We start from the raw sequence: 25,162 nt of genomic DNA, 5'->3' as shown, positions 1-25,162 counted from the left end.
GACGTTCTTTAGTATCCAAGTATTTGTTATCTTTCCAATTTTTTTCTTCGAGTTGTGGTCTGAAAATATGCACGGTATAATCTCGATCTTTTTGTAGTTCTTGAGGGCTGATTTGTGTCCCAGTATGTGATCTATTCTGGAGAAAGTTTCATGTGCACTGGAGAAGAATGTATATTCCACTGCTTTAGCATGAAATGTTCTGAATATATCTGTTAAGTCCACCTGGTCCATTGTGTCATTCAAAGCCATTGTTTTCTTGTTGATTTTCTGTTTAGATGATCTGTCCATTGCTGTAAGTGGGGTGTGGAAGTCCACTACTATTATGGTATTACTATCGATAAGTTTATGTTTGTGATTGATTTATATATTTGGGTGCTGCCACATTTGGAGCATTTTATTCCATTTATTGAAGGTCTGATATCTTCCACTTGTGTCTTCAGCACAGTCACTATCTTTATGTTCTATTGATCTTTGTGTCTACTTTTGTGCCAGTACCATACTGTTTTGATCACTACAGCTTTGTAGTATATCTTGAAATCTGGGATTTTGATACCTCCAGCTTTGTTCTTTCTTAGGATTGCTTTGGCTATTCAGGCTTTTTTTTTTTAAATATGAAATTTATTGTCAAATTGGTTTCCATATAACACCTAGTGCTCATCCCAACAGGTGCCCTCCCCAACACCAATCACCCACCCCCTTCCCTCCCACCCCCATAAACTCTCAGATTGTTCTCAGTTTCTGAGAGTCTCTTATGTTTTGGCTCCATCCCTCTCTAACCTTTCTTTTTTTTTTTTCCTCCCCCTCCCCCATTGGTCTTCTGTTAAGTTTCTCAGGATCCACATAAGAATGAAAACATATGGTATCTGTCTTTCTCTGTATGACTTATTTCACTTAGCATAACACTCTCCAGTTCCACCCACGTTGCTATAAAAGGCCAGATTTCATTCTTTCTCATTGCCTCGTACTAGTCCATTGTGTATATAAACCACAATTTCTTTATCCGTTCATCAGTTGATGGACATTTAGGCTCTTTCCATAATTTGGCTATTGTTGAAAGTGCTGCTATAAACATTGGGGTACAAGTGCCCCTATGCACCAGCACTCCTGTATCCCTTGGGTAAATTCCTACCAGTGCTATTGCTGGGTTATAGGGTAGGTCTATTTTTAATTTTTTGAGGAACTCCACACTGTTTTCCAGAGCGGCTGCACCAGTTTGCATTCCCACCAACAGTGCAAAGGGTTCCCGTTTCTCCACATCCTCGCCAGCATCTATAGTCTCCTGATTTGTTCATTTTGGCCACTCTGACTGGCGTGAGGTGGTATCTGAGTGTGGTTTTGATTTGTATTTCCCTGATGAGGAGTGACGTTGAGCATCTTTTCATGTGCCTGTTGGCCATCTGGAGGTCTTCTTTAGAGAAGTGTCTATTCATGTTTTCTGCCCATTTCTTCACTGGATTATTTGTTTTTTGGGGGTGGAGTTTGGTGAGTTCTTTATAGATTTTGGATACTAGCCCTTTGTCGGATATGTCATTTGCAAATATCTTTTCCCATTCTGTTGGTTGCCTTTTAGTTTTTTTGGTTGTTTCCTTTGCATTGCAGAAGTTTTTTATCTTCATGAGGTCCCAATAGTTCATTTTTGCTTTTAATTCCCTTGCCTTTGGGGATGTGTCAAGTAATAAATTGCTACGGCTGAGGTCAGAGAGGTCGTTTCCTGCTTTCTCCTCTAGGGTTTTGATGGTTTCCTGTCTCACAGTCAGGTCCTTTATCCATTTTGAGTTTATTTTTGTGAATGGTGTGAGGAAGTGGTCTAGTTTCAACCTTCTGCATGTTGCTGTCCAGTTCTCCCAGCACCATTTGTTAAAGAGACTGTCTTTTTTCCATTGGATATTCTTTCCTGCTTTGTCAAAGATGAGTTGGCCATACGTTTGTGGGTCTAGTTCTGGGGTTTCTATTCTATTCCATTGGTCTATGTGTCTGTTTTTGTGCCAATACCATGCTGTCTTGATGATGACAGCTTTGTAGTAGAGGCTAAAGTCTGGGATTGTGATGCCTCCTGCTTTGGTCTTCTTCTTCAAAATTACTTTGGCTATTCAGGGCCTTTTGTGGTTCCATACAAATTTTAGGATTGCTTGTTCTAGCTTCGAGAAGAATGCTGGTGCAATTTTGATTGGGATTGCATTGAATGTGTAGATAGCTTTGGGTAGTATTGACATTTTGACAATATTTATTCTTCCAATCCATGAGCATGGAATGTTTTTCCATTTCTTTATATCTTCTTCAATTTCCTTCCTAAGCTTTCTATAGTTTTCAGCATACAGATCTGTTACATCTTTGGTTAGGTTTATTCCTAGGTATTTTATGCTTCTTGGTGCAATTGTGAGTGGGATCAGTTTCTTTATTTGTCTTTCTGTTGCTTCATTATTAGTGTATAAGAATGCAACTGATTTCTGTACATTGATTTTGTATCCTGCAACTTTGCTGAATTCATGCATCAGTTCTAGTAGACTTTTGTCAGAGTCTATCGGGTTTTCCATGTACAATATCATGTCATCTGCAAAAAGTGAAAGCTTGACTTCATCTTTGCCAATTTTGATGCCTTTGATTTCCTTTTGTTGTCCGATTGCTGATTGTTGTCTGATTTTGCTGTCTGATTGTTGATTCCAACACTATGTCAAACAACAGTGGTGAGAGTGGACATCCTTATCGTGTTCCTGATCTCAGGGGGAAAGCTCTCAGTGTTTCCCCATTAAGGATGATATTAGCTGTGGGCTTTTCATAAATGGCTTTTATGATGTTTAAGTATGTTCCTTCTATCCCGACTTTCTCGAGGGTTTTATTAAGAAATAATGCTGAATGTTGTCAAATGCTTTTTCTGCATCGATTGACAGGATCATATGGTTCTTTTCTTTTATGATGTGATGTATCACACTGATTGATTTGTGAATGTTGAATGAGGCCTTCAGCCTAGAAATGAATCCCACTTGATCATGGTGAATAATTCTTTTTACAAGCTGTTGAGTTCAATTTGCTAGTATCTTATTGAGAATTTTTGCATCCATAATCATCAGGGATATTGGCCTGTAGTTCTTTTTTTTCTGCTGGGTCTCTGTCTGGTTTAGGAATCAAAGTAATACTGGCTTCATAGAATGAGTCTGGAAGTTTTCCTTCTGTTTCTATTTCTTGGAACAGCTTGAGAAGGATAGGTATTATCTCTGCTTTAGATGTCTGGTGGAATTCCCCAGGGAAGCCATCTGGTCCTGGACTCTTATTTGTTGGGAGACTTTTGATAACTGATTCAATTTCTTCGCTGGTTATGGGTCTGTTCAAGTTTTCTATTTCTTCCTGTTTGAGTTTTGGAAGTGTGTGGGTGCTTAGGAATTTGTCCATTTCTTCCAGGTTGTCCAGTTTGTTGGCATATAATTTTTCATAGTATTCCCTGATAATTGCTTGTATTTCTGAGGGATTGGTTGTAATAATTCCATTTTCATTCATGATTTTATCATTTGGGTCATCTCCCTTTGCTTTTTGAGAAGCCTGGCTAGAGGTTTATCAATTGTGTTTATTTTTTCAAAAAACCAACTCTTGGTTCCATTGATCTGCTCTACAGTTTTTTTAGATTCTATATTGTCTATTTCTGCTCTGATCTTTATGATTTTTCTTCTTCTTCGGGTTTAGGGTGTCTCTGCTGTTCTGCTTCTATTTCCTTTAGGTGTGCTTTAGATTTTGTATTTGGGATTTTTCTTGTTTCTTGAGATAGGCCTGGATTGCAATGTATTTTCCTCTCAGGACTGCCTTCACTGCATCCCAAAGCATTTGGATTGTTGTATTTTCATTTTCATTTGTTTCCATATATTTTTTTAATGTCTTCTCTAATTGCCTGGTTGACCATTGGTTCTTTAGTAGGGTGTTCTTTAACCTCCATGTTTTTGGAGGTTTTCCAGACTTTTTCCTGTGGTTGACTTCAAGTTTCATAGCATTGTGGTCTGAAAGTGTGCATGGTATGATGTCAAGTCTTTTATACTTATGAAGGCTGGTTTGTGACCCAGTATGTGATCTGGAGAAGGTTCCATGTGCACTTGAGAAGAAAGTATATTCTGTTGCTTTGGGATGCAGTGTTCTAAATATATCTGTCAAGTCCATTTGATCCAATGTATCATTCAGGGCCCTTGTTTCTTTATTGATCCTGTGTCTAGATGATCTATCCCTTGTTGTAAGTGGAGTATTAAAGTCCCCTGCAATTACCACATTCTTATCAATAAGGTTGCTTATGTTGTGATTGTTTTATATATTTGGGGGCTCCCATATTCGGTGCATAGACATTTATAATTGTCATTTCTTCCTGATGGATAGACTCTGTAATTATTATATAATGCCCTTCTTCATCTCTTGTTACAGCCTTTAATGTAAAGTCTAGTTTGTCTGATATAAGTATGGATACTCCAGCTTTCTTTTGACTTCCAATAGCATGGTAGATAGTTCTCCATCCCCTCACTTTCAATCTGAAGGTGTCTTCAGGTCTAAAATGAGTCTCTTGTAGACAGCAAATAGATGGGTCTTGTTTTTTTTTTTTTTAATCCATTCTGATACCCTATGTCTTTTGGTTGGAGCATTTAGTCCATTTACATTCAGTGTTATTACTGAAAGATATGGGTTTAGAGTCATTGTGATGTCTGTAGGTTTCACGCTTTTAGTGAGGTCTCTGGTACTTTGTGGTCCTTGCAACATTTCACTAACAAAATCCCCCTTAGGATCTCTTGTAGGGCTGGTTTAGTGGTGATGAATTCCTTCAGTTTTTGTTTGTTTGGGAAGACCTTTATGTCTCCTTCTATTCTGAATGACAGACTTGCTGGGTAAAGTATTCTCGGCTGCATATTTTTTCTATTGATCACATTGAATATTTCCTGCCATTCCTTTCTGGCCTGCCAAGTTTCAGTAGATAGGTCTGTCAATAGTCTTATAGGTTTCCCTTTATATGTTAGGGCCTGTTTATCCCTAGCTGCTTTCAGAATTTTCTCTTTATCCTTGTATTTTGCCAGTTTCACTATGATACGTCATGCAGAAGATCGATTCAAGTTACGTCTGAAAGAAGTTCTCTGTGCCTCTTGGATTTCAATTCCTTTTTCTTTTCCCAGATGAGTGAAGTTCTCAGCTATGATTTGTTCAAGTACACCTTCAGCCCCTTTCTCTCTTCTTCTTCTGGAATTCCTATGATACAGATATTGTTCTGTTTGATTGCATCACTTAGTTCTCTAATTCTCCCCTCACACTCCTGGATTTTTTTATCTTTTTCTCAGCTTCCTTTGTTCCATAATTTTATCTTTTAATTCACCTATTCTTTCCTCTGCCTCTTCAGTCCAAGCTGTGGTTGCCTCCATTTTTATTTTGCAGCTCATTTATAGCATTTTTTAGCTCCTCCCGAGTATTTCTTAGTTCCTTGATCCCTGTAGCAACAGATTCTCTGGTGTCCTCTATACTTTTTTCAAGCCCAGCAATTAATTTTATGACTATTATTCTAAATTCACTTTCTGTTATATTGTTTAAATGTTTTTGATCAGTTCTTTAGCTGTCGCTACTTCCTGGAGTTTCTTTTGAGGAGAGTTCTTCTGTTCATCATTTTGGATAATCTCTGGGGTGGCATAGAACTGCAGGGCACTTCCCCTGTGCTGTCTGGAGTAACTTGTGTTGGTGGGTGGGTCTACAGTCAGACCTGATGTCTGTCCCCAGCCCACCACTGGGGCCAGAGTCAGACTGCTGTGTACCTTATCTTCCCCTCTCTGAGGGGCGGGACTCACTGTGGAGTGGTGTGGCTCCTCTCTGGGCTACTTGCACACTGCCAGGCTTGTGGTGCTGCTTTGATGGGATCTGTTGTGTTGTCCGGGTGGATCCGCAAGGTGAACAGGGGTGGGAGGGGCAGGCTCAGCTCGCTTTGCCATCGGTGGTCCCCTGTGGGAGGGGCCTTGCAGCACTGGGAGGGAGGCTGACCCGTCGGAGGGATGGATCCACAGAAGCACAGTGTTGGGTGTTGTCTGGTGCAAGCAGGTTAGGGGAACAGGTTCCCTTTGAGGTTTCGGCTGGCAGATGGGAGAGGGAGATGGTGCTGGCCAGGGCCTTTTTTCCCCGCTGAGCTGAGCTTTGTCTTCTGGGGCTCAGCAGCTCTCCCTCCTGGTATCCTCTTGTCCTCCTGCTCTCTGAGCAGAGCTGTTGACTTATAACATTCCAGATGTTAAGTACTGCTGGCTGTCAGAACTCATGCAGTCCAGCCCCTCCGCTTTTGCAAGCCAGACTCAGGGATTCCACCTTGCTGGGTGGGCTTCCCCTCCACTGCCATGGTTCCCTCCTGCCAGTCTGTGTAGCATGCACCGCCTCTCTGCCCTTCCTACCCTCTTCTGTTGGCCTCTTGTCTATGCTTGGCTCTGGAGAGTCCCTTCTGCTAGTCTTCTGGTGGTTTTCTGGGTTTTTAGGCAGGTGTGGGTGGAATTCAAGTGATCAGCAGGACGAGGTGAGCCCAGCCTCCTCCTACGCCGCCATCTTCCAAAAATTATTCATGCGCTTTTATGATTCCATTCAAATTTCAGTATTATTTTTTATAGTTTTGTGAAAATGCTATTTGCATTTTGACAGGGATTGCATTGAGCCTGTAGATTGCTTTGGGTAATGTGGACATTTTGACAATATTAATTCTTCTAACCCATGAGCATGGAATATCTTTCCATTTGTTTGTGTTATCTTTAATTTCTTTCATCAGTATTTTATTTTTTTCAGAGATATTTACAACTATTATATCCTCTGACTGATCCTGATCCTTTGACCGATCCCTTTATCATTATGTACTGTCTTGTTACAGTTTTTGTTTTAAAGTCTATTTTGTCACACATAGTATTGCTAGCCTGGATTTATTTTTCACATTCATTTGCATGGTCAATGTTTTTCCATCCTTTCACTTTCAGTCTATACGCATTTTTAGATCTGATGTGAGTCTCTTGTAGGAAGCATTATAGATGGGTCTTGGGTTTTTCCCCCCATTTTGATACTCTGTGTCTTTTGAGTGACATGGATTATGAGCATTTAGTCCATTTACATTTAAAGTAATTATTGATAGTTATGTAACTACTGCCATTTAAGATTTTGTTTTCTATTTTTTATTTTTAGTTTTGCTTTGTTCCTTTCTTCTCTTGCTTTTCCTCTGGTCAATGTGTATCTATAGTGTTTTGTTTGGCTCTATTTTTGTGTGTATCTATCACAGGTTTTGGGTTTGTGGTTACCATGAGATTTATATATAACATCATAATACCAGTTTATATTAATTTGATGGTCATTTAAGTTCAAACACATTTAAAAAAAACAAAGAAAATTGTTTTTTCTTTTTCCTTCTTTTCTGTCTTTAGTTTCTTATCCACATTCAAGTATATATTATTTTACATCTTTTTATTCATATTTTTCATATGCATAATTATGCATAATTATGGCCACTTTTGGACTTAAAGAAGTCCCTTTAACATTTCTTGTGAGGTTAGTTTAGTGGTGATTAACTCCTTTATCTTTTGTTTGAGAAACTCTATTATCTCTCTTTCAAATCTGAATGGTAATCTTGCTGGGTAGAGTATTCTTGGCTGTAGGTTTTCTTTCTTTTTGGCACTTTCAATGTATCATACCATTGCCTTCTGGCTTACAAGATTTCTGCTGAAAAATAAGCTAGTAGTCTTATGGGTTTTCCCTTATAGGTAAATTTTTGTTTGTTTTTCTGATTTTAGGATTCTCTATCTTTAACCTTTGAAATTTTAATTATTATGTTCCATGGTGTAGACTTCCTTGTGTTCTCTTGTTTGGGACTCTCTGTACTTCTTGGACTTGGATATCTATTTTCCTCCCTAGGTTATGGAAGTTTTCAGTTACTATTTCTTCAAATAAGTTTTCTACACTTCCTTCTTCTTCTCCTTTGACCCTAAAATGTTTTTGGGATGCTAATGTTTGTGGGGAAATAGATTCTACTTACATAAATGGGTTAGAAAAAAGCTTAGGGTGGAAAGCCACCACCATAGGACAAAAGTGCCCGAGGATAGCTAGCGAGATACTGTAATGGGATCACGAGTAACTTGTTATATCACCTGCAGGAAATTACTTTCCATCTGACGCCAATATACTATTGTACTTTGATCACAAACTCCACTTGCCCCCAGCCCAGACCGTTTGCTTCCTACACAACTTAATGATTACTGTCTGATTCTTTTCTCCACATTCAACTGTGTAAGATCTTATTTTCTTCACGTTTACCACGTGGGTAATATCTTGTGGGCTCAATAAATACAGAGATGAAACCACTGTTTGGGGCTCTTGTCTCCTCCCAGACATTAGCCTTTCTTGTTTTCATTTCTGCATCTGCTCTCTTGCTGGACAAGAGACAACTCCAGACTCATAGTCTACAACAAATGTTTGTTTGCTTTATATTGCCCAGGAAATCTCTTAATCTATCCTTATTTTAAAACACTATTTTCTGTTCAGCTTGTGTGCTTTCCATTACTCTGTCTTCCAGATTACTAGTATGTTTTTCTGAATCCTCTAATCTGTTGATTCCCTCTAGTGTTTTTTAAATTTTAGTTATTGTATTCTTCAGCTTTGATTGGTTATTTTTAATATTTTCTTCTCTTTATTGGGAGTCTGAGTTCTTCCAATGGTATCTTCAGTCCAGTCAGTATCTTTATGGTAATTACTTAAAATTTTTTTGTCACATAGATTGCTTATCTCTATTTCATTTAATTGTTTTACTGAGGTTTTGTCTTGTTCTTTCCTTTGGACGATATTCCTCTATCTTCCCATTTTGATTGACGTTCTGTGTTTGTTTCTATGGATTAGATGAAATGGCTACTTCTCCTAAAGTTACAGGAGTGGTCTTGTGTATGCTGACCCCCTATAGACTGTGTGCTTGGTGACTTTTAATGGCTGGCTGGAGCTGTGGCTGTACATGCTAGTTATATTTTGAACTGTGGCTTTTTACAGAGAATAAAGAAAAACTGAATAATTTTAAAAAGAAAAGAGATAAAAGATAAAGAAGAAAAAAGAGAACAAAAAAGAAATAAAAAAATAACAAATTTTAGGATTATTTTTTCTAGCTCTGTGAAAAATTCTAGTGGTATTTTGATAGGGATTGTATTGAATGTGTTGCTTTGGGTAGTATAGATGTTTTAACAATTTGTCCTACCAATCCATGAGCATGGGATGTTATTCCATTTCTTTGTGTCCCTTCAGTTTCTTTCATTAGTGTTTTGTAGTTTTCATAATACAGATCTTTTACCTCTTTGGTTAGGTTTATTCCTAGGTATCTTATGGTTTTTGGTGCAATTATAAATGGAATAGATTCCTTGATTGCTATTTTTGCTGCTTCATATTTGGTGTATAGTAATGCAACAGATTGCTGTATGTTGATTTTGTATCATGTGACTTTATCAAATCATCCTATGACTTCGTGTATCAGTTCCAGCAATTTTTTTGGTAGAATCTTTCGGGTTTTCAATATAGGGTATCATGTCATCTGCGAATAATGGAAGTTTGACTTCTTCCTTGCTGATTTGGATGCCCTTTATTTTTGTTGTCTGTTGAGGCAAGGACTTCCAGTTCTATGTTAAATAACAGTGGTGAGAGGGGACACCTGTCTTATTCCCTAGCTGTGGGTTTTTTGTAGATAGCCTTTACTATATTGAGGTATGTTACCTCTATCCCTCCTTTGTTGAGGGTCTTTATCATGATTGGATGTTGTACTTTGTCAAAAGCTTCTTTTCTTCATCTATTGAGAAGATCATATGGTTCTTATCAGTTCTTTTATTAATGTGGTATATCACATTGCTTGATTTGCAAATATTGAACCACCTTTGCAACCCAGGAATAAATCCCACTTGATTGTGATGAATGATTCTTTTAATGTTCTGTTGGATTCAATTTACTAATATTTTATTGAGAATTTCTACATCCATGTCTATCAGGGATATTGGCCTATAGTTCTCTTTTTCAGTGGAATATTTGTGCAGTTTTGGAGTCATGGTAACACTGGACTTCTTACACCATACACAAAAAATGGATGAAAGATCTAACTGTGAGACAGAAAACCACAAAAGTCCTTCAGGGGAACACACCTCTTTGGCATCGACCTCTTTGACATCAGCCATAGCAACTTCTTACTTGATATGTCTTATGAGGTAAGGGTAACAAAGCAAAAATAAACTTTTCATTGGGACCTCATCAAGATAAAAAGCTTCTGCACAGCGAAGGAAACAATAAACAAAACTAAAAGGCAACCTTCAGAATGAGAGAATATATTTGAAAATGACATATTTGATAAATAGTTAGTATCTAAAATCCATAAAGAACTTAACAAACTCAACACCCAAAAGACAAACAATTCAGGTAAGAAATGAGAAGAAGACTTGAATAGACATTTTTCCAAAGAAGACATCAAGGCAGCTAACAGACACGTGAAAAGATGCTGAACATCACTCATCATTGGGAAATGCAAATCAAAACTACAATGAGATATCACCTCACACTAGCCAGACTGGATAAAACTAACAACACATGAAACACCAGGTGTTGGAGAGGATGCAGAGAAAGAGGAACCCTCATGCACTGTTAGAAATGCAAACTGGTGCAGCCATTCTGCAAAACAGTATTTAAAAAGTTAAAAATAGAACTACCTTATGAGCCAGCGATTACACTACTATGTATTTACCCAAAGGATAGAAAAATACTCATTTGAAGGGATATATGTACCCCTATGTTTATAGCAGCATTATCAACAGCCAAATTATGGAAAGAGCCCAATGTCCATCAACTGATGAATGTATAAAGAAAGGTGGTGTGTGTGTGTATATATATATATATATATACACACACACACACACACAATAGAATATTACTCAGCCATCAAAAAGAATGAAATCTTGCCATTTGCATTGAAGTGGATGGAGCTAGAGAGTATTATGCTAAGTGAAGTAAGTCAAAGAAAGACAAATACTACAAGATTTCACTCATATGTGGAAATTAAGAAACAAAACACGTGAACATAGGGGTGAGAAAAACAAGAGGCAAACCAGGAAACAGAGTTTTAACTATAGAGAACAAACTGAAGGTCCTGGAGGGGAGGTTGGTGGGAATGATGGGTTAATTCAGTGATAGGCATTAAGGAGGGCATTTGTTATGATAATCACTGGCTGTTGTATATAAGTGATTAATCACTAATTCTATATCTGAAACTAATACTACACTGTATGTTAATGAGCTGGAATTTAAATAAAAACTTGAAAGAAAAAAAGATAAAAAATAAAAAATAAGACAAATTTTAATAAGTATAGAATGAAAATATTAAAAACTAACAACAACAAAACACAAAGCTGCAGCTTGTTTTCTGTCCCTCAGCACCACAGAACAGCTGGCATGGGCTTGTGGACCCTGGGCTCACTCAGGTTGCAAGCTCAACATAGCCAAACCTTGCTCTGGTCTGGAGGTGGAGGTGGGTAAGAATGTTCCCAGAGTTCCTCAGTCCTTTTAAACCAAGGCTTTTTTTTTTTTCCCCTATGCCCAGTGTGACTGGGGCTGGTGTGAGAGTTTCAGGATCCTGATCAGAGGGACTGAGGAGTTTATGTTCTCATCCCACCTTGGAAGCCTGGACCAGAGCAGAGTCGGGATATCATGGCAAGTGGGTTGGTCATCTCGATGTGATCTTGATGTGATGTAGCTCCTCCACTGCTTAGCACAATTCTAGTGTTGCCTCTTTTATAGGTAGTTGCCCTTTTAAACCGTGTGTGTGTGTGTGTGTGTGTGTGTGTGTGTGTGTGTGTGTTTTCCTGTGCCCAAGGACAGAAGGATCTATTGTTGGTCTCTCAGAACTACCCCGTCCCAGTGCTGTTCACAGAGTTGGGGGGGGGTTCCCTTTGTTACCATGTCTCTGTCTCTCTTGCTGTTCTCTTGCCATTCTCCCTGCCTTAGGCTGGGAGCTGTTTAGTAGCTGTTTAGTCAGCCCTCAGTACTTCTTCAGGAAGAATTGTTCTATTAATAGGTATAATTGGTGTGTTCTGTGGAGGACGGAGTTTAGAGTCTTCTTATGTTACCATCTTGAACTGGAATTCCTTTATTCAACACTGTGGGTTCAACTTTGGACCATGGTTTTTTGATCTGGATCTTCTCTTTGATTAGATGCCACTTCAATTTCAACATCATCCATCATCAGGAGAGGCTAGGATTTCTCTAAACCAGTATCTGTCTCCTTTAAGTTTCATAATCCTTTCTTCTGTTTCTCTCTCTCCTCTCACATACACTACATTTTACTTAAGTCAACAAGAAGTCAGGCAGCTCCTTCACCAACTCACCTGAAAATATTTCATTTAACCAGCTCATTAGTAACATTTTCTGTTTCCCACATTACTGTTAAGTGATGGTGTTGACAGACTTTGCATCTTAAATAACAAGTACTTCTTTCCTCCCAGTTTTCAGTTAACAGTTCTTCACTTCCCTTTAGGCCTTCAAAGGCAACCATCTCCAAGATCACTAGGTTTCTGCTAACAGCCTACTGTAGGCCCTTTAGGCTTCCAGTGTCCCCTCACTTCCCAATCCTAAAACTACTCCCACATTTATTGGTTTTTTGTTATGGCAGCATCCCATTTTCAGGTACCAATATCTATTTATCTATTGCTCAGTAATAAATTACCCAAACTTAGTGACTTAAAACAATATTTATTTTTCCTCACAGTTTCTGGCCTCATAAACTCGGGACCTCTGGCTCAGGATTTGTCTTGATTTTGCATTCAAAATGTTGACAAGAGCTACAGTCATCTGAAAGGCTCACTGGGAGTGGAAGACCCACTTTAAAAGTGACTCACTCAACTGGCTGGCAAGTTGGTTCTGGTTGTTGGAGAAAGGACTCAGTTAATCCCATGTGGGCCTCTTTTTAGTCATTTAGGCGACTGAGTATACTCACAGCATGGCAGTTGACTTAGCCAGAGTAAACAACCCAAGAGACCAAAGTGAAGCCTCAATGCATTTTATGACTTAGTCTTAGAAAGCAGTCATTTCACTTCTGCAGTCCTTGACTGCTCATACAGGTCAGGCCTATTCAAAGGCATGAAAATCAGGAGATGTGTGTCATTGAGGATCATCTTTGAGGCTGTCTACTACCTTTTGTGATATAATCTATGTTATTTTCCTAGTGGCTAGAAGGAGTTGTCTTGTGGGGTGGATCTTCAAGGAAGAGAGAAAGAAATCCTAGCCTTGAACAGGGAGGAGTGAACCATTTCTGCAGGCGAAGGGTTCAGGAGAAAATGGGACTTGAGATTTTTGCATCCTAGATTTCCTATCCTATGTCTGCATAGTCCATTCTCTCCAAATCAATGACTTAATCCTGGGAGAGTAGACTTTCCTAAATTAAAATTTTAACTTTTTCTAAAGCTTGCTATTCTTATGATTAAGTCTATGGCTTAGTTCTCAGCTTTTCTGCTCTTGGGTGCTGGAAATGAAAATCTCTTCATGTGCTTCCTGGAAGGCTGACTAGATTTCAGTTAGCCTCCGATGGTTAATCATAGACAGCCTTTAATTTTCTGTCTCCAGTCTATCAGTTCCCCCCAAAACAGCCACCCATCCCATGGTACCTATAATTACTTCACCCATATTTTTCACATGCTTGATACATGACACCAACTAATGGATTTCTTTCCCTGGAATACATCCCAGTTCAACACCTATGGACACTGCACTGCTACCTTGTATCTCATCATTTGCTTTCTCAGTCCACTCAGGTACCAACTATCCCTAATTAAGTTCCCTGGGAAGTACACTCTAAGACAGAAGTTAGTATCCAGGAAGTTTACAAAAGATGGAAATTAGCATGGAGGAGTGTTCCTGAGATCAACATCTGAGTGAAGACAAGAAGGTTTGGGAGAGAGAATAGTTGGGCCAACTCCTCAAGGAAATGCATTTGATTCTGTGTGAGGTGACTCTGTTCAGGTGAGGTTATTGTTGGAGAGGGTGGCCAGTATCCACAGTGGCCATGTTTTCAGAGAGTTCAAATGAATAACTTACCCAAAGTGTTTTTCCTCCCTATTTGTTTTCCCAATGGCATTGACTGTATGCTGTAATTACCCTGTTTGTTCACTTCTCAACCCACTTTCATTCATACTAGAATGTAAGCTCCTTGAGAGCATGGGTCTAATCTGGATTTTTCATCACATATATCCCCAGTGTCAATAATGAATGAATGAATGAATGAATGGAGTGATACATAGAAGGACCTTGGTTCTTCTGGGCATTTTCATGAGAATCTGAAGGAGTCACATCAGAGTGGCTTCTCAGGGAAAATCTGGTAGGAAAATTATGAAGAGAGAAATAAGGGGGGCCAAGGTAACTACAGCTGGGGAAATGGTCACAGACCATGTGTTCCTTAGGTCAACACCCTCCAGCCCTAATCTATACTGATATCCACAAAAATGTTGGATGTGACTACATTTCCTGAGAAAACCAGGGAGAAGAGTGAGTTTTGCATTTGGGTTGATGTAACCAAAACAGAGAAAGCATATAGCATACTGGAGGCAAAGGGTACGACAAGAGTATACTCATCTCCAAATTTAGCTGAATTAGCATGGAGGGCTTTGGGTTTCCATAGGCTGTGCGGTTAAGAGTTCAAACCAAGCTTAGGTAGACCTTTGAGAGGCAACGGAATGACAGCCAATACAGGTTACCTGAATACTACGTACCTACAGTTGGTGCAGATAAATTAAGAGATTAAAAGCCCTCCCTTGATGAACTCCTTGACAGGGGAAAGATTACATAATAGATAAATGCAAAGTATTTATGAACAGAAATTAATGCTTACACACTCAAATCATTCATCTCCAATAGACTCTACTTTTTAAAATGAGAGAATTTGTGGAAGATACCATATAGCTTATAGAAAACCTGACTCTATTCTGGGGGAAGGAGAAAAAGATTTGACTTTTTATTATATACTGAAAAAAAATGATTTTTTTAATCTTTCTCAAAGATCAAAAGGATGGCTGTGATCTTTTATTAGCATGTGATCTTTTTCTTGTATTTCTAGTAATAATCATTTACAGTGAACACTAAACTAAATTTCAGTCCTACCAAGAAGAAAAAATTTGAAACAATACCTTGCACAAATGTTTGATTTGGATACCTGCCACCAAATTAGTAGGTTCTGCTTCAAAATACTTGCTTTCATTTGTCTCATAAAATTGCCTTCTTTCCTTTTTTCCCTTAGGTGCTTCCCCAAACCAGTAAGAGCGCTAAAAAAAAAAAAAGAGGGGAATGAATGTGACATTACTGCAATGGTAGTGAAAAATGATTCATTATAAAATACTCTAGCCTGTTATCTTTTGTACTGAGATGGATTGCTGAAATTTTTTTGTGATTAAATTTTGGAGCTAATTGGCTATAATTTGCATTCCCGGGCATAAAAGCAGACTACTCTATGAAAATTATAAGTGTCCAAGAGGGACAAAAGAAAATTACTCCAAAATGAGGTCATGGCAAAAATGATTGTATCATTTTTTGTCATATCTTCTCTTAGCAGATAAGGAAAGGAATCAAGAAAAAGAATGAGCCATCATGCTATAGTTCTGACTCCAAGAGATCTGTGCTAACCAAGGATAAAAAGCAGTCCCCAGATGGGGGACTTAACTAAACTTTTTTTTTTTTTTACCACCCAAAGACCCATCCTATATTACTTTCTTTATGCCTGAGTTTAATCCTTTATGAAATACTTGCCTGTAAATGTGATGGATTACTCAGAGTTTGTAAAGTTTGAGGTAATAGGCCATGATCTACAGATTATTTATATTTATATATACTGGATGCTTTAAAGTATAATAGGAAAAGGCCAGTGAATGGCTGGAGTAAGTAGAATGATTCTTTCACCTGATCTATTGGTTCAAGTATAGACAGCGCAAAATTAACTCATGGTAGCTTTTACAGAAATTACAATACATATTCATAAGGACTGTGGCCTTTCTCAGTAACACAAGCATTAGAACTCACCAGCAAGAAAAAGTTCCATGGCTTGGGCACACCATACTCCCCTGGAAAGACAGCTTCTATATACCAGGCCACAAGGCCATATAAGAAAGCATCAAATAAAAACATTCCCAGTATGTGGGCAAAGCCAAAGTTCTCCATTTTGGGTGGTGAGAAGATGTTGCTCCATTTAATTCCAATTTCTAAGAGACAACAGTTGACATTTAATTTAGGTGCCAACCGACACTAAAATAGTTATCCATCTGCATCATAATTAAAGAGTGAAGAGAAAAGGTGTTAATATTTTCTAGAAATTCCTACTATAGTCAGTTACTTTCTAATACCACTAGAATTTAGGACATTTGAGAAAGTAATCATTTAAGATGTTTTCTAATGTGCCAGAAACAATCAGTTATGAGTGAAACCAAAACAAAATACATATACTAAAAACTCAGGAATATAAGTTTTAAGAAAAATAAGGAAGCCCCTATGGGTTAAGACACTGACTCCTTTCTCTCAATCCCTCCTCATGCTAAATGTTCACTGAAAAATATAATTTTGGAAAACATAATCATTGAAAAGCAGAAATAAATGCTATCTACAGAAGAGAAGACTAGAAGAATTTTTGCATAGACATTGCACTGATGAAAAAAGGAAGACTGAAAGGTGCTAAAAGCAGACCTGTGCTGCTTCCTCTCCTAGCATCAAAGAGCAGCGAGGAACTCCAAATGGAGTAAATGAATAAATTTATGCAGAGAATGTGGAGGAACTCATGTGCTACAGGTGGTGGTATGAAGTAATATCATTTTTTGAAGGACAGTTTAACAATATTAATCAACTTTAAAACTGTGAATATCTTATGAGAATATGGCCAAATTTACAAGGTAAATACTCACTCTCCATTTCTGCCTTGACTAGGAATTTAGTTCCCAGCCCCATTGCGATATTTGAGCTGAGACAGGAAGCCAGCTTCTGGGTGAATGTCATTTCTGCAAAGTTTATAGAGACAGTAACAACTGGAAAGTAGGTAACGAGATAAATGAAACCTCCAACAGAAACAGCAAAATGTACTGGAAATAAAAAGGAAATTATGAGGTCAATTTAAGCAATATGCAAAAGCCTCAACTACAAATATTTTGTAGGATGTATGTAATAAAATAAGCACATTGAGAATAAAAATTTGTTTTGTTCACCATTGCTTCCTCAGCACATTATATAATACTTGGCACTTCCTAAGTGCTCAAAAGTATTTTTTGAATGAATAAAAGTCTGAAATTAAACATTTTAGTAACTGATTTTTCTGGAATTTGCCATTCTATATGTAGTAACTATAAATATTATAGCTCTTAATAGAAATTTTACATATTTATTATCACTCAGCATAAAAAAATTATAAATGTAAATACTGTTATTATGGTATCAGAAAATATCTAGATTCTATTTCCAGACACTATGAGATTCAGTCTATGTCATAATACTGGGGGAAAAGAAGTATACTTGAATAAACAGAAATACAAAGTTGGTCTTAAAAAGCCAGATATGGTTTAGAATATGAAGAGTTCCAAAAATGTGACTCTGATAAAACACCAAAAAGAAAATCCCTGTTAAGAAACCAATTAACGTCATTGAGAAGCAAAATTTAGCATCTAAATAAAAATTGGATATTATGAAATACAACATATTATCCCACTATTAGGAATGATTCTTGCTTTTCTTCTTTACCTCACTCCACATACCATATTCAGCAACTAGAACAATTATGTTTTATGTACTCATCTTTATGTACATGTCTTATGTACATGTACATCTTATGTACATGTCTGTTATTTTCTAAAATTAAAATTATAAAGAGAATGAGAGGGGACAAATAAGGGATAATAAAGGCAATATATCAGATGCACCTGATAAAAAAGAATCAAAGTATATACGGCAAAAAGTAACAGATTCTAGAATAAATATGCAAATTTACAACCATAGTAGAAATGTTAACCATCTTTCTTCAGATTAACAAACTTGGCCTAAATGAAAATACATGTCAACTACCCCAAACAACCTCATCATATATATTTTTTCAAACAGACTTGGAATATTAATCAAAAAAACTAGACATTAACTAGGTCATAAAATAAATCTTAACAAATTTTAAAGGATTTAAATTAAATTGGGAATCAATAACCAGAAGATGACTAAAAAATCCAGTATGTTGAGAAATTAAGACACACATCTTTGAATAATTCTCAATTAAAGAAGGAAATTACAAGGAAAATTATAAAACATTTTAAAGTAATAGCTCAGGGGTGCCTGGGTGGCTCAGTTGGTTAAGCCTCCGACTGCAGCTCAGGTCATAATCTTGTGAGTTCAAGTTCCATATCAGGCTCTGTGGTGACAGCTCAGAGCCTGGAGCCTGCTTGGGATTCTGTGTCTCCCTCTCCCTGCCTCTCCCCTGCTCATTTTCTCTCTCTCAAAAAAATAAACTCTAAAAAAATATTTAAAAAATAAAGTAACAACCAAAACAAGCTTACTTATCAAAATTTGTGTCATGCAAACCAGTACTAAGAGGGAAATGACTAGCCTTAAATTCATTTATTGAAAGAAATAAGACAAATATTCACTACCAAAAGCTTTAAAAAATGGCAATAAACACAAAGTTTATGGAACGTAAGGGTAAAGATAAAAGCAGAAATTAGAACGAAACTATAGGTAAGACAACCAACAAAGCCAAAAGCTGAATCTCTGTAGAGACTAATAATGCTAACAAACCTGTTATGAAACTGATCAAGAAAAAAGACAGAAGGCACAAATTACCAGTACAGAGTAAAAAAGGATATATCATGACAGATACTTACAGACATTAAAAACAGAAGAAACACATATTAAATTGATACTGCACCAATAAATTTCAAAACTAAAAGCATAAATTAAAGAAAACAGAACTTACCAAAATTGAAAGAACTAGAAAACCTGAATGTCCTACAGTCATTAAAGAAATTGAATCAATAATTAAAATCCTTCTCAGTGCTTTTTCAGCAACTTCTAGCAGATATTCAAAGAGGAAATGATTAGGACACTGCACTGAAATTTCCAGAGAGATAGAGATACAGAAAAAGAGGATATCCTTCCTAAGTACTTTTATAAAACTACCATAACTTGATATCAAAATCAAACAAAGGCAGTACAAAAAAGGAAATTACAGAGCAATTTCACTACTGAACATATAGGTAAAAATCTTAAACTAAATAGTAGCAAAATGAATCCAGCCTGTATACAAAGGAAAACATATCTTGACAAATTTATTCTAAGAATATGAGATTGGTATGGGTATTGAGGAGGGCACCTTTTGGGATGAGCACTGGGTGTTGTATGGAAACCAATTTGACAATAAATTTCATATATTGAAAAAAAAGAATATGAGATTGGTATAGCATTTAAAAATCAGCTTATATAATGCACATTAAGAAGAAATATATTTTTACCATCTAAATAAATGCAAATTAAAATGTTAAATAAAACTCAATATCCTTAGCTCAGATAAAATTCTTAAACAGTAAATGAACAGAATCTTTTTAACCTGATAATTATATATCTATATACTTTAAAAGCTTCCAGTCACCTTATACCCTAAAAACTTGTTGTGGACCCCAATTTTAAAGTGGATGTGTGTGTGTGTGTGGGGGGGTTCCCCATACCACCAAGCAAGTCTCCAAGACATTAGCTGGGTGTCACTCAATTTTGACACTATTTATCCCAAGATAGCATCAGATTCCATAGTTTAAGGATTCAGTCCTACAGGGCCATTCCCCCTACCCTGACTTCAGATGCCAGTCACAAGCCCAGATTATTACCTTTGCTTCTGCTGACTGATTATAGATCAGAGGCTCCAAGGACCACTTCCTTAGGCTCAATTAATCTGCTAGAGCAGCTCACACAACTCAGAGAAACATCTTACCAGACCATTAGTTTATTTCAAAACAATACAACACAGGAACTGCCAGATGGAAAGATGCATAAGATAAGGTATAGCACAAAGGCATGGTGCTTCCTTGTCCTCTCCCATTCCACCACTCTCCCCAAATATTCAGATGTTCACCAAACTGGAAGCAATCCTGATCCATCCTTTTGGATTTTTATGGAGGCTTCATACATTAAATAGGCACAATTGATTAAATCATCAGTTATCAATGGATGACTGATTCAACCTCCAGGCCTTCTCCTGGATGCTGGAGGTCAAGGGAGTGAGACTGAGAGTTGCAATCTTCTAATCACATGGTTGACTCCTGCGGCAACCATCCCCCATCCTTAGGTGCTTTCCAAAAGCCACCTCAATACGTAACAAAAGACATCTCTGCTGTCCTCAACACTTCAAAAATTTCAAAGATTTTAAAATCTATGTGCCAGAAAAGGGGACCAAGACCAAATATATATATATATATATATTTATTATAAATCACAATGTCACATATCAAATGGTAAACTGTTAAAATGTTTCTTTTAGGCAGAGAACTCCAAAACTGTATTCTACTAAACAATGAGTAAACTGACAAATATAAGCTTGATTGGTTCAAGCTGTCAGAATCAGCTGATTTTTTGGAGGTCTGGAATGTTATTTTTAACACTTATAAGCACGAGGGAAATGCTTAAATAAAGAAAAAAAGCTGACAACTTTCAGTAAAACAACATTATGGTGTTTTTTTCTTAACTGCCTACCATCACTGACTCCCCAGCTCAGTGCCAACCATGGGGATGGTGTCTACCTTCCTGATATGGCTTGCTGTTACCAGAGGGTGCAATACAGACTTGACTCTTAAAGAACTATGCTTGACTCTTCTGATCTGCCTGATGGCTCCTTGAGGGATTCCGGAGGAAGTGGCTCAAGGACTTCACATTGTTTCACGCCCCTCTGAACTTTCTCAGAGCAGCGTCAGCCTCCCAATCAGTGTTTGTTGAAAGCATTTAAAGGCAAACACACTTCCCACAGTTGACTGCTGCAAAGGATAACAATGAGAAAAGTAGCAGACACAACAAAAAGCCTGGGGAAAAAAAGGTGTGAAGAAGAAACACAAGGAAGAATAAGGGCATTAAAAAACTTCCACATATAGTGGAGAATCTAGAAGGCCACTCACATGCTCAGGGTTGGACAATGTTCAAAACTGACCTGAGAAGACCCTACTCTTTAACCTTGAGCTGACCTTTAGGCTCTGTAAAAGTGAGAAGTGAAGACTAATGCTAAACATTGAAAGAGTGCCCAACAGAGAGCCAATCAGAGAGTATACTTTTTTTTTTTTGCTCTAGTTAAGGAAATCTGTCAAATCGCTGGCTGATTACTAAACCAACAGAGCACAGACTTCAGTGATTACACATCAAAATAATACAGTCTTTGTAAAAATAGTTTAGAAAACTTACTAAGTTAATAACTACAATCCACACAACCAACAATAAACCATGAAGTTGGGGGAGACATTTCTAGAATTACCACATTACATTATTAATCAAAGACTTTAAATAGAGTGCTCTAAATATGCACAGATATCTAAAGGAGACTATTAACAAAGAGCTAAAGGAAATAACAAGAATCATATTTCATGAACCAGAAAATATCAATAAAGAGATTTGAATTATAAAAAGACATGAAACAGAAATTTGGGGGCTTAAACAGAAACCTGAAATGAAAATTTGATTAGAGGGGTTCAACAGTATATGTGAGTAGGCAGAAGAAAAAAATCAGCAAACTGAAGATAAGACAACTGATATTATGAGATCTGAAGAGCAGAAAAAGAATAAGGAAAGATTAATTGAGCCTAAGAGACCTGTGGGACACCATGAAGGGTACCAGTAAGTGCATAATTGTGGAGTCATAGAAATTAAAGAGGGAGAGAAAGGGTCAGAGAAATCATATGAAGGAATAATGGCTGAAAAATTCCCAAATTTGATGAAAGACATAAATGTACAAATCCAAGAAGCTACACAAACTCCAAGTGGAATAAAATCAAAGGAATCAGCACTAAGACACATTAAAACAAAAATGAGGAAAGTCAAAGACAAAAAAAAAAAAAAAGAATTTTGAAAGCAGCAAGAGAGAACTGTTTCATAATGTACCAGATTAAAAACCAATTTGCCAGAAAGCTGCAGGCCAGAAGGAGGTAGAGTGACATTTTTAAAGCATTAAAAGTAAAAATAAACTAAACTGTTAAGCAAGAATTCTGCACACACCAAAACTATCATTCAAGAATGGAGTAGACATTAAGAAATTTCCAAATCAGGGCACCTGAGTGGCTAGTCGGTTAAGCTTCTGTCTTAGGCTCAGGTTATGATCTTATGGTTTGTGGGTTTGAGCCCCGCATTAGGCTCCGTGCTGATAGCTCATACCCTGGAGCCTGCTTTGGTTTCTGTGTCTCCCTCTCTCTGCTCCTCCCCACTCATGCTCTGTCTCTCAAAAAAATTAATAAACATTAAAAAAAAAGAAATTTCCAAATCAACAAAAATTGATGGAGTTTGTTGCTTGTACATGTGCCATACAAGGATGAACAATCTGAATGAAAGGATACTGGATAGTCACTCAAAGCCATATAAAGAAATAGAAAACTCCAGTGAAGGTAACTGCATCGATAAATATGAAAATCAGAATTATGGTATTTTCTGGTTTATAACACCTCTTTTTTTTCCTATATGACTTAAATAAATTCATGTAAATAACTGTAAAGATGTGTTAATAGGTATATAAATATAAAGATGCAGTTTGTGAAAATACCAACATAAAAGGTAGATGGAGACTGACAGGAGCAGAGCTTTTAATACTATTAAAGCTAAATTAGTATTAATTATAATTAAGTTGTTTAAAGTGTTCATTGTACTCTCCAAATTATCCCTTAAGAAAATAACTAGAAAATACATACAAAAAAATGATAAGGGAATCAAAATGGAGGATATAAGGAACAAAAAAGGTATGATATATAAAATACAAATACCAAAATGGAAGATATAAGTCCTCCATTATCAGTAATTATTTTCAATATAAATGGATTAAACTCCAATTAAAAAGTGAAGGTAATAGAAGAGATTTTTTAAAAATGATCTAGGGGTGCCTGGGTGGCTCAGTCGTTAAGTGTCCGACTTCCGGCTCAGGTCATGATCTCACAGTTCCCGAGTTCAAGCCCCACCTTGGACTCTGTGCTGACAGCTCAGAGCCTAGAGCCTGTTTCAGATTCTGTGTCTCCTTGTCTCTCTGCCCCTTTTCGGGTCATGCTCTGTCTCTGTCTGTCTCTCTCTCTCTCTCTCTCTCAAAAATAAATAAAACATAAAAAAAAATTTTAAGATCCAAAGATACAATTTTGTTAAAGGGAAAGAATGGAATAAGATATTTCATGTAAATAGTAACCAAAAGAGGGCTAGAGTAACTCAACTAATATAGGATAAAATAGGCTTTAAGTAAAAAATTGTTACAAGACACAATCAGGGATATCATACACTTATGGAAGTGTCAATCAATCAAAAAGATGTAATAATTAAAAACATATATTCATCTAACAAGAGAATTCCAAGAACCAAAAAAAGACAACTGAAGGGAGAAATAGAAAGCTCTCTAATAATACTTAACAACTTCAATACCCAGCTTTCAATGATGGAGAGAACAACTAGACAGATGATCAAGAGAGGACTTAAACAACACAGTAAACTAACTTTACCTAAAAGACATACATAATACTCCATCCAAAAAGAGCAGAATATATATTATTCATTTTTAAAGAATGTTTATTTATTTTGAGACAGAGCAAGTGTGTGAGTGGGGGAGGGGCAGAGAGAGAGAGAGAGAGAGAGAGAGAGAGAGAGAGAGAATCCCAAGCAGGCTCCATGCTGTCAGTGCAGAGTCCCATAGGGCGCTCGATCTCATGAACCATGAGATCATGACCTGAGCCAAAATCAAGTCAGATGCTTAATAGGCTGAGTCACCCAAGCACCCCAGAATATATATTCTTAAGTGCACATGGAACATTCTCTAGGAAAGACTATATGTTAGACCACAAAACAAGTCTCAATAAATCTTTTAAAAAGGTTTAAATCACACAAACGATATTTTAGGACTGCAATGGAATGAAGCAAGAAATCAGGTGGAAAGTTACAAATGTGTACAAATTAAACCAAAAAATGTGTGAAAATTATAGAAAAAAATCTCTTAAACAACCAATGTGTCAAAGAAGAAATTCAAGGAAAATTAGAAAATATTTAAGGACAAATGAAACAAAAATACAACATACCAAAACATAGGAGATACAACGAAAGCAGTGCTGTGGAAAATTTATAGCTGTAAAGACCTACATTAAAAAAGAAGAAATATCTCAAAGCATAACCTAACTTTCCACCTTAAGGAAAAGGAGAAAGAAGAACAAGCTAAACCTAAGCTAGCAGAAAAAAGGAAATAATAATGATTAAAGTAGAGACAAATAAAATAGAGAATAGGAAAACAATGAGCCAATTAAGAAAAACAGAAGTTTTTTTCTTTGAAAAGGTCAACAAAATTAATAAACTTTTACATATACCTCCTAAAAAAGAGAATTACTAAAATCAGAAAGATGTGCACTTTCACACCAACTTGAAAGTAATACAAATAAGAAATATTAATAATAACTGCATAGCAACAAACTACACAACCTTGATGCAATGGGCAAAATCTTTGAAATGCAGATCCTGCCAATACTGACTCAAGAAGATATAGAAAATCTGAATAGACCTATAACAAGCAAAGATATTAAATTACTATCAAAAACTTTCCAATTGAAAAAACAAAGTACCAAATGGCTTCACTGGTGAATTATATGAAAACTTAGAGAATAATTAACACCAATCCCCCTCAAACTTACCAACATAAATAGAGAAAGGAATGCTTCATAACTCACTCTGTGAGGAAAGCATAACCCCAGTAACAAAGTCAGAGAGAGACATCACAAGAAAATAAAATGTGAATAACAGATGCAAAAGTCATCAACAAAATCTAGTAAACTGAATACAGCAACATTTTTTAAGGTATATATTTTAATTCCAGTATGGTTAACAGACAGGGTTACATTAGTTTCAGGTTTACAATGCATTGATTCAACAATTTTATACATTACTCAGTGCACCTCCCCTCTGGTGACCATCAGTTAGTTCTCTATAGTTAAGAGTC

At 36.8% G+C, this 25,162-nt stretch overlaps 1 protein-coding gene across 1 annotated transcript in view; it reads right to left on the bottom strand.

Moving 5' to 3' along the window:
• The window catches only part of LOC125928638 (phospholipid-transporting ATPase ABCA3-like), a 164,888-nt gene that overhangs the window by 104,594 nt on the left and 35,132 nt on the right, over window positions 1-25,162 (bottom strand). Inside the window, 3 exon segments of the mRNA XM_049639368.1 lie at window positions 15,144-15,278; window positions 16,030-16,208; window positions 16,902-17,075. Coding sequence (XP_049495325.1) covers window positions 15,144-15,278; window positions 16,030-16,208; window positions 16,902-17,075 — 488 coding nt within the window.

This window comes from Panthera uncia, chromosome E3, assembly GCF_023721935.1.
Source record: "Panthera uncia isolate 11264 chromosome E3, Puncia_PCG_1.0, whole genome shotgun sequence".
Lineage (NCBI taxonomy): Eukaryota > Metazoa > Chordata > Mammalia > Carnivora > Felidae > Panthera > Panthera uncia.
The sequence above is the reverse complement of the archived record's forward strand: the minus strand, read 5'-3'. Positions and strand labels throughout refer to the sequence as shown.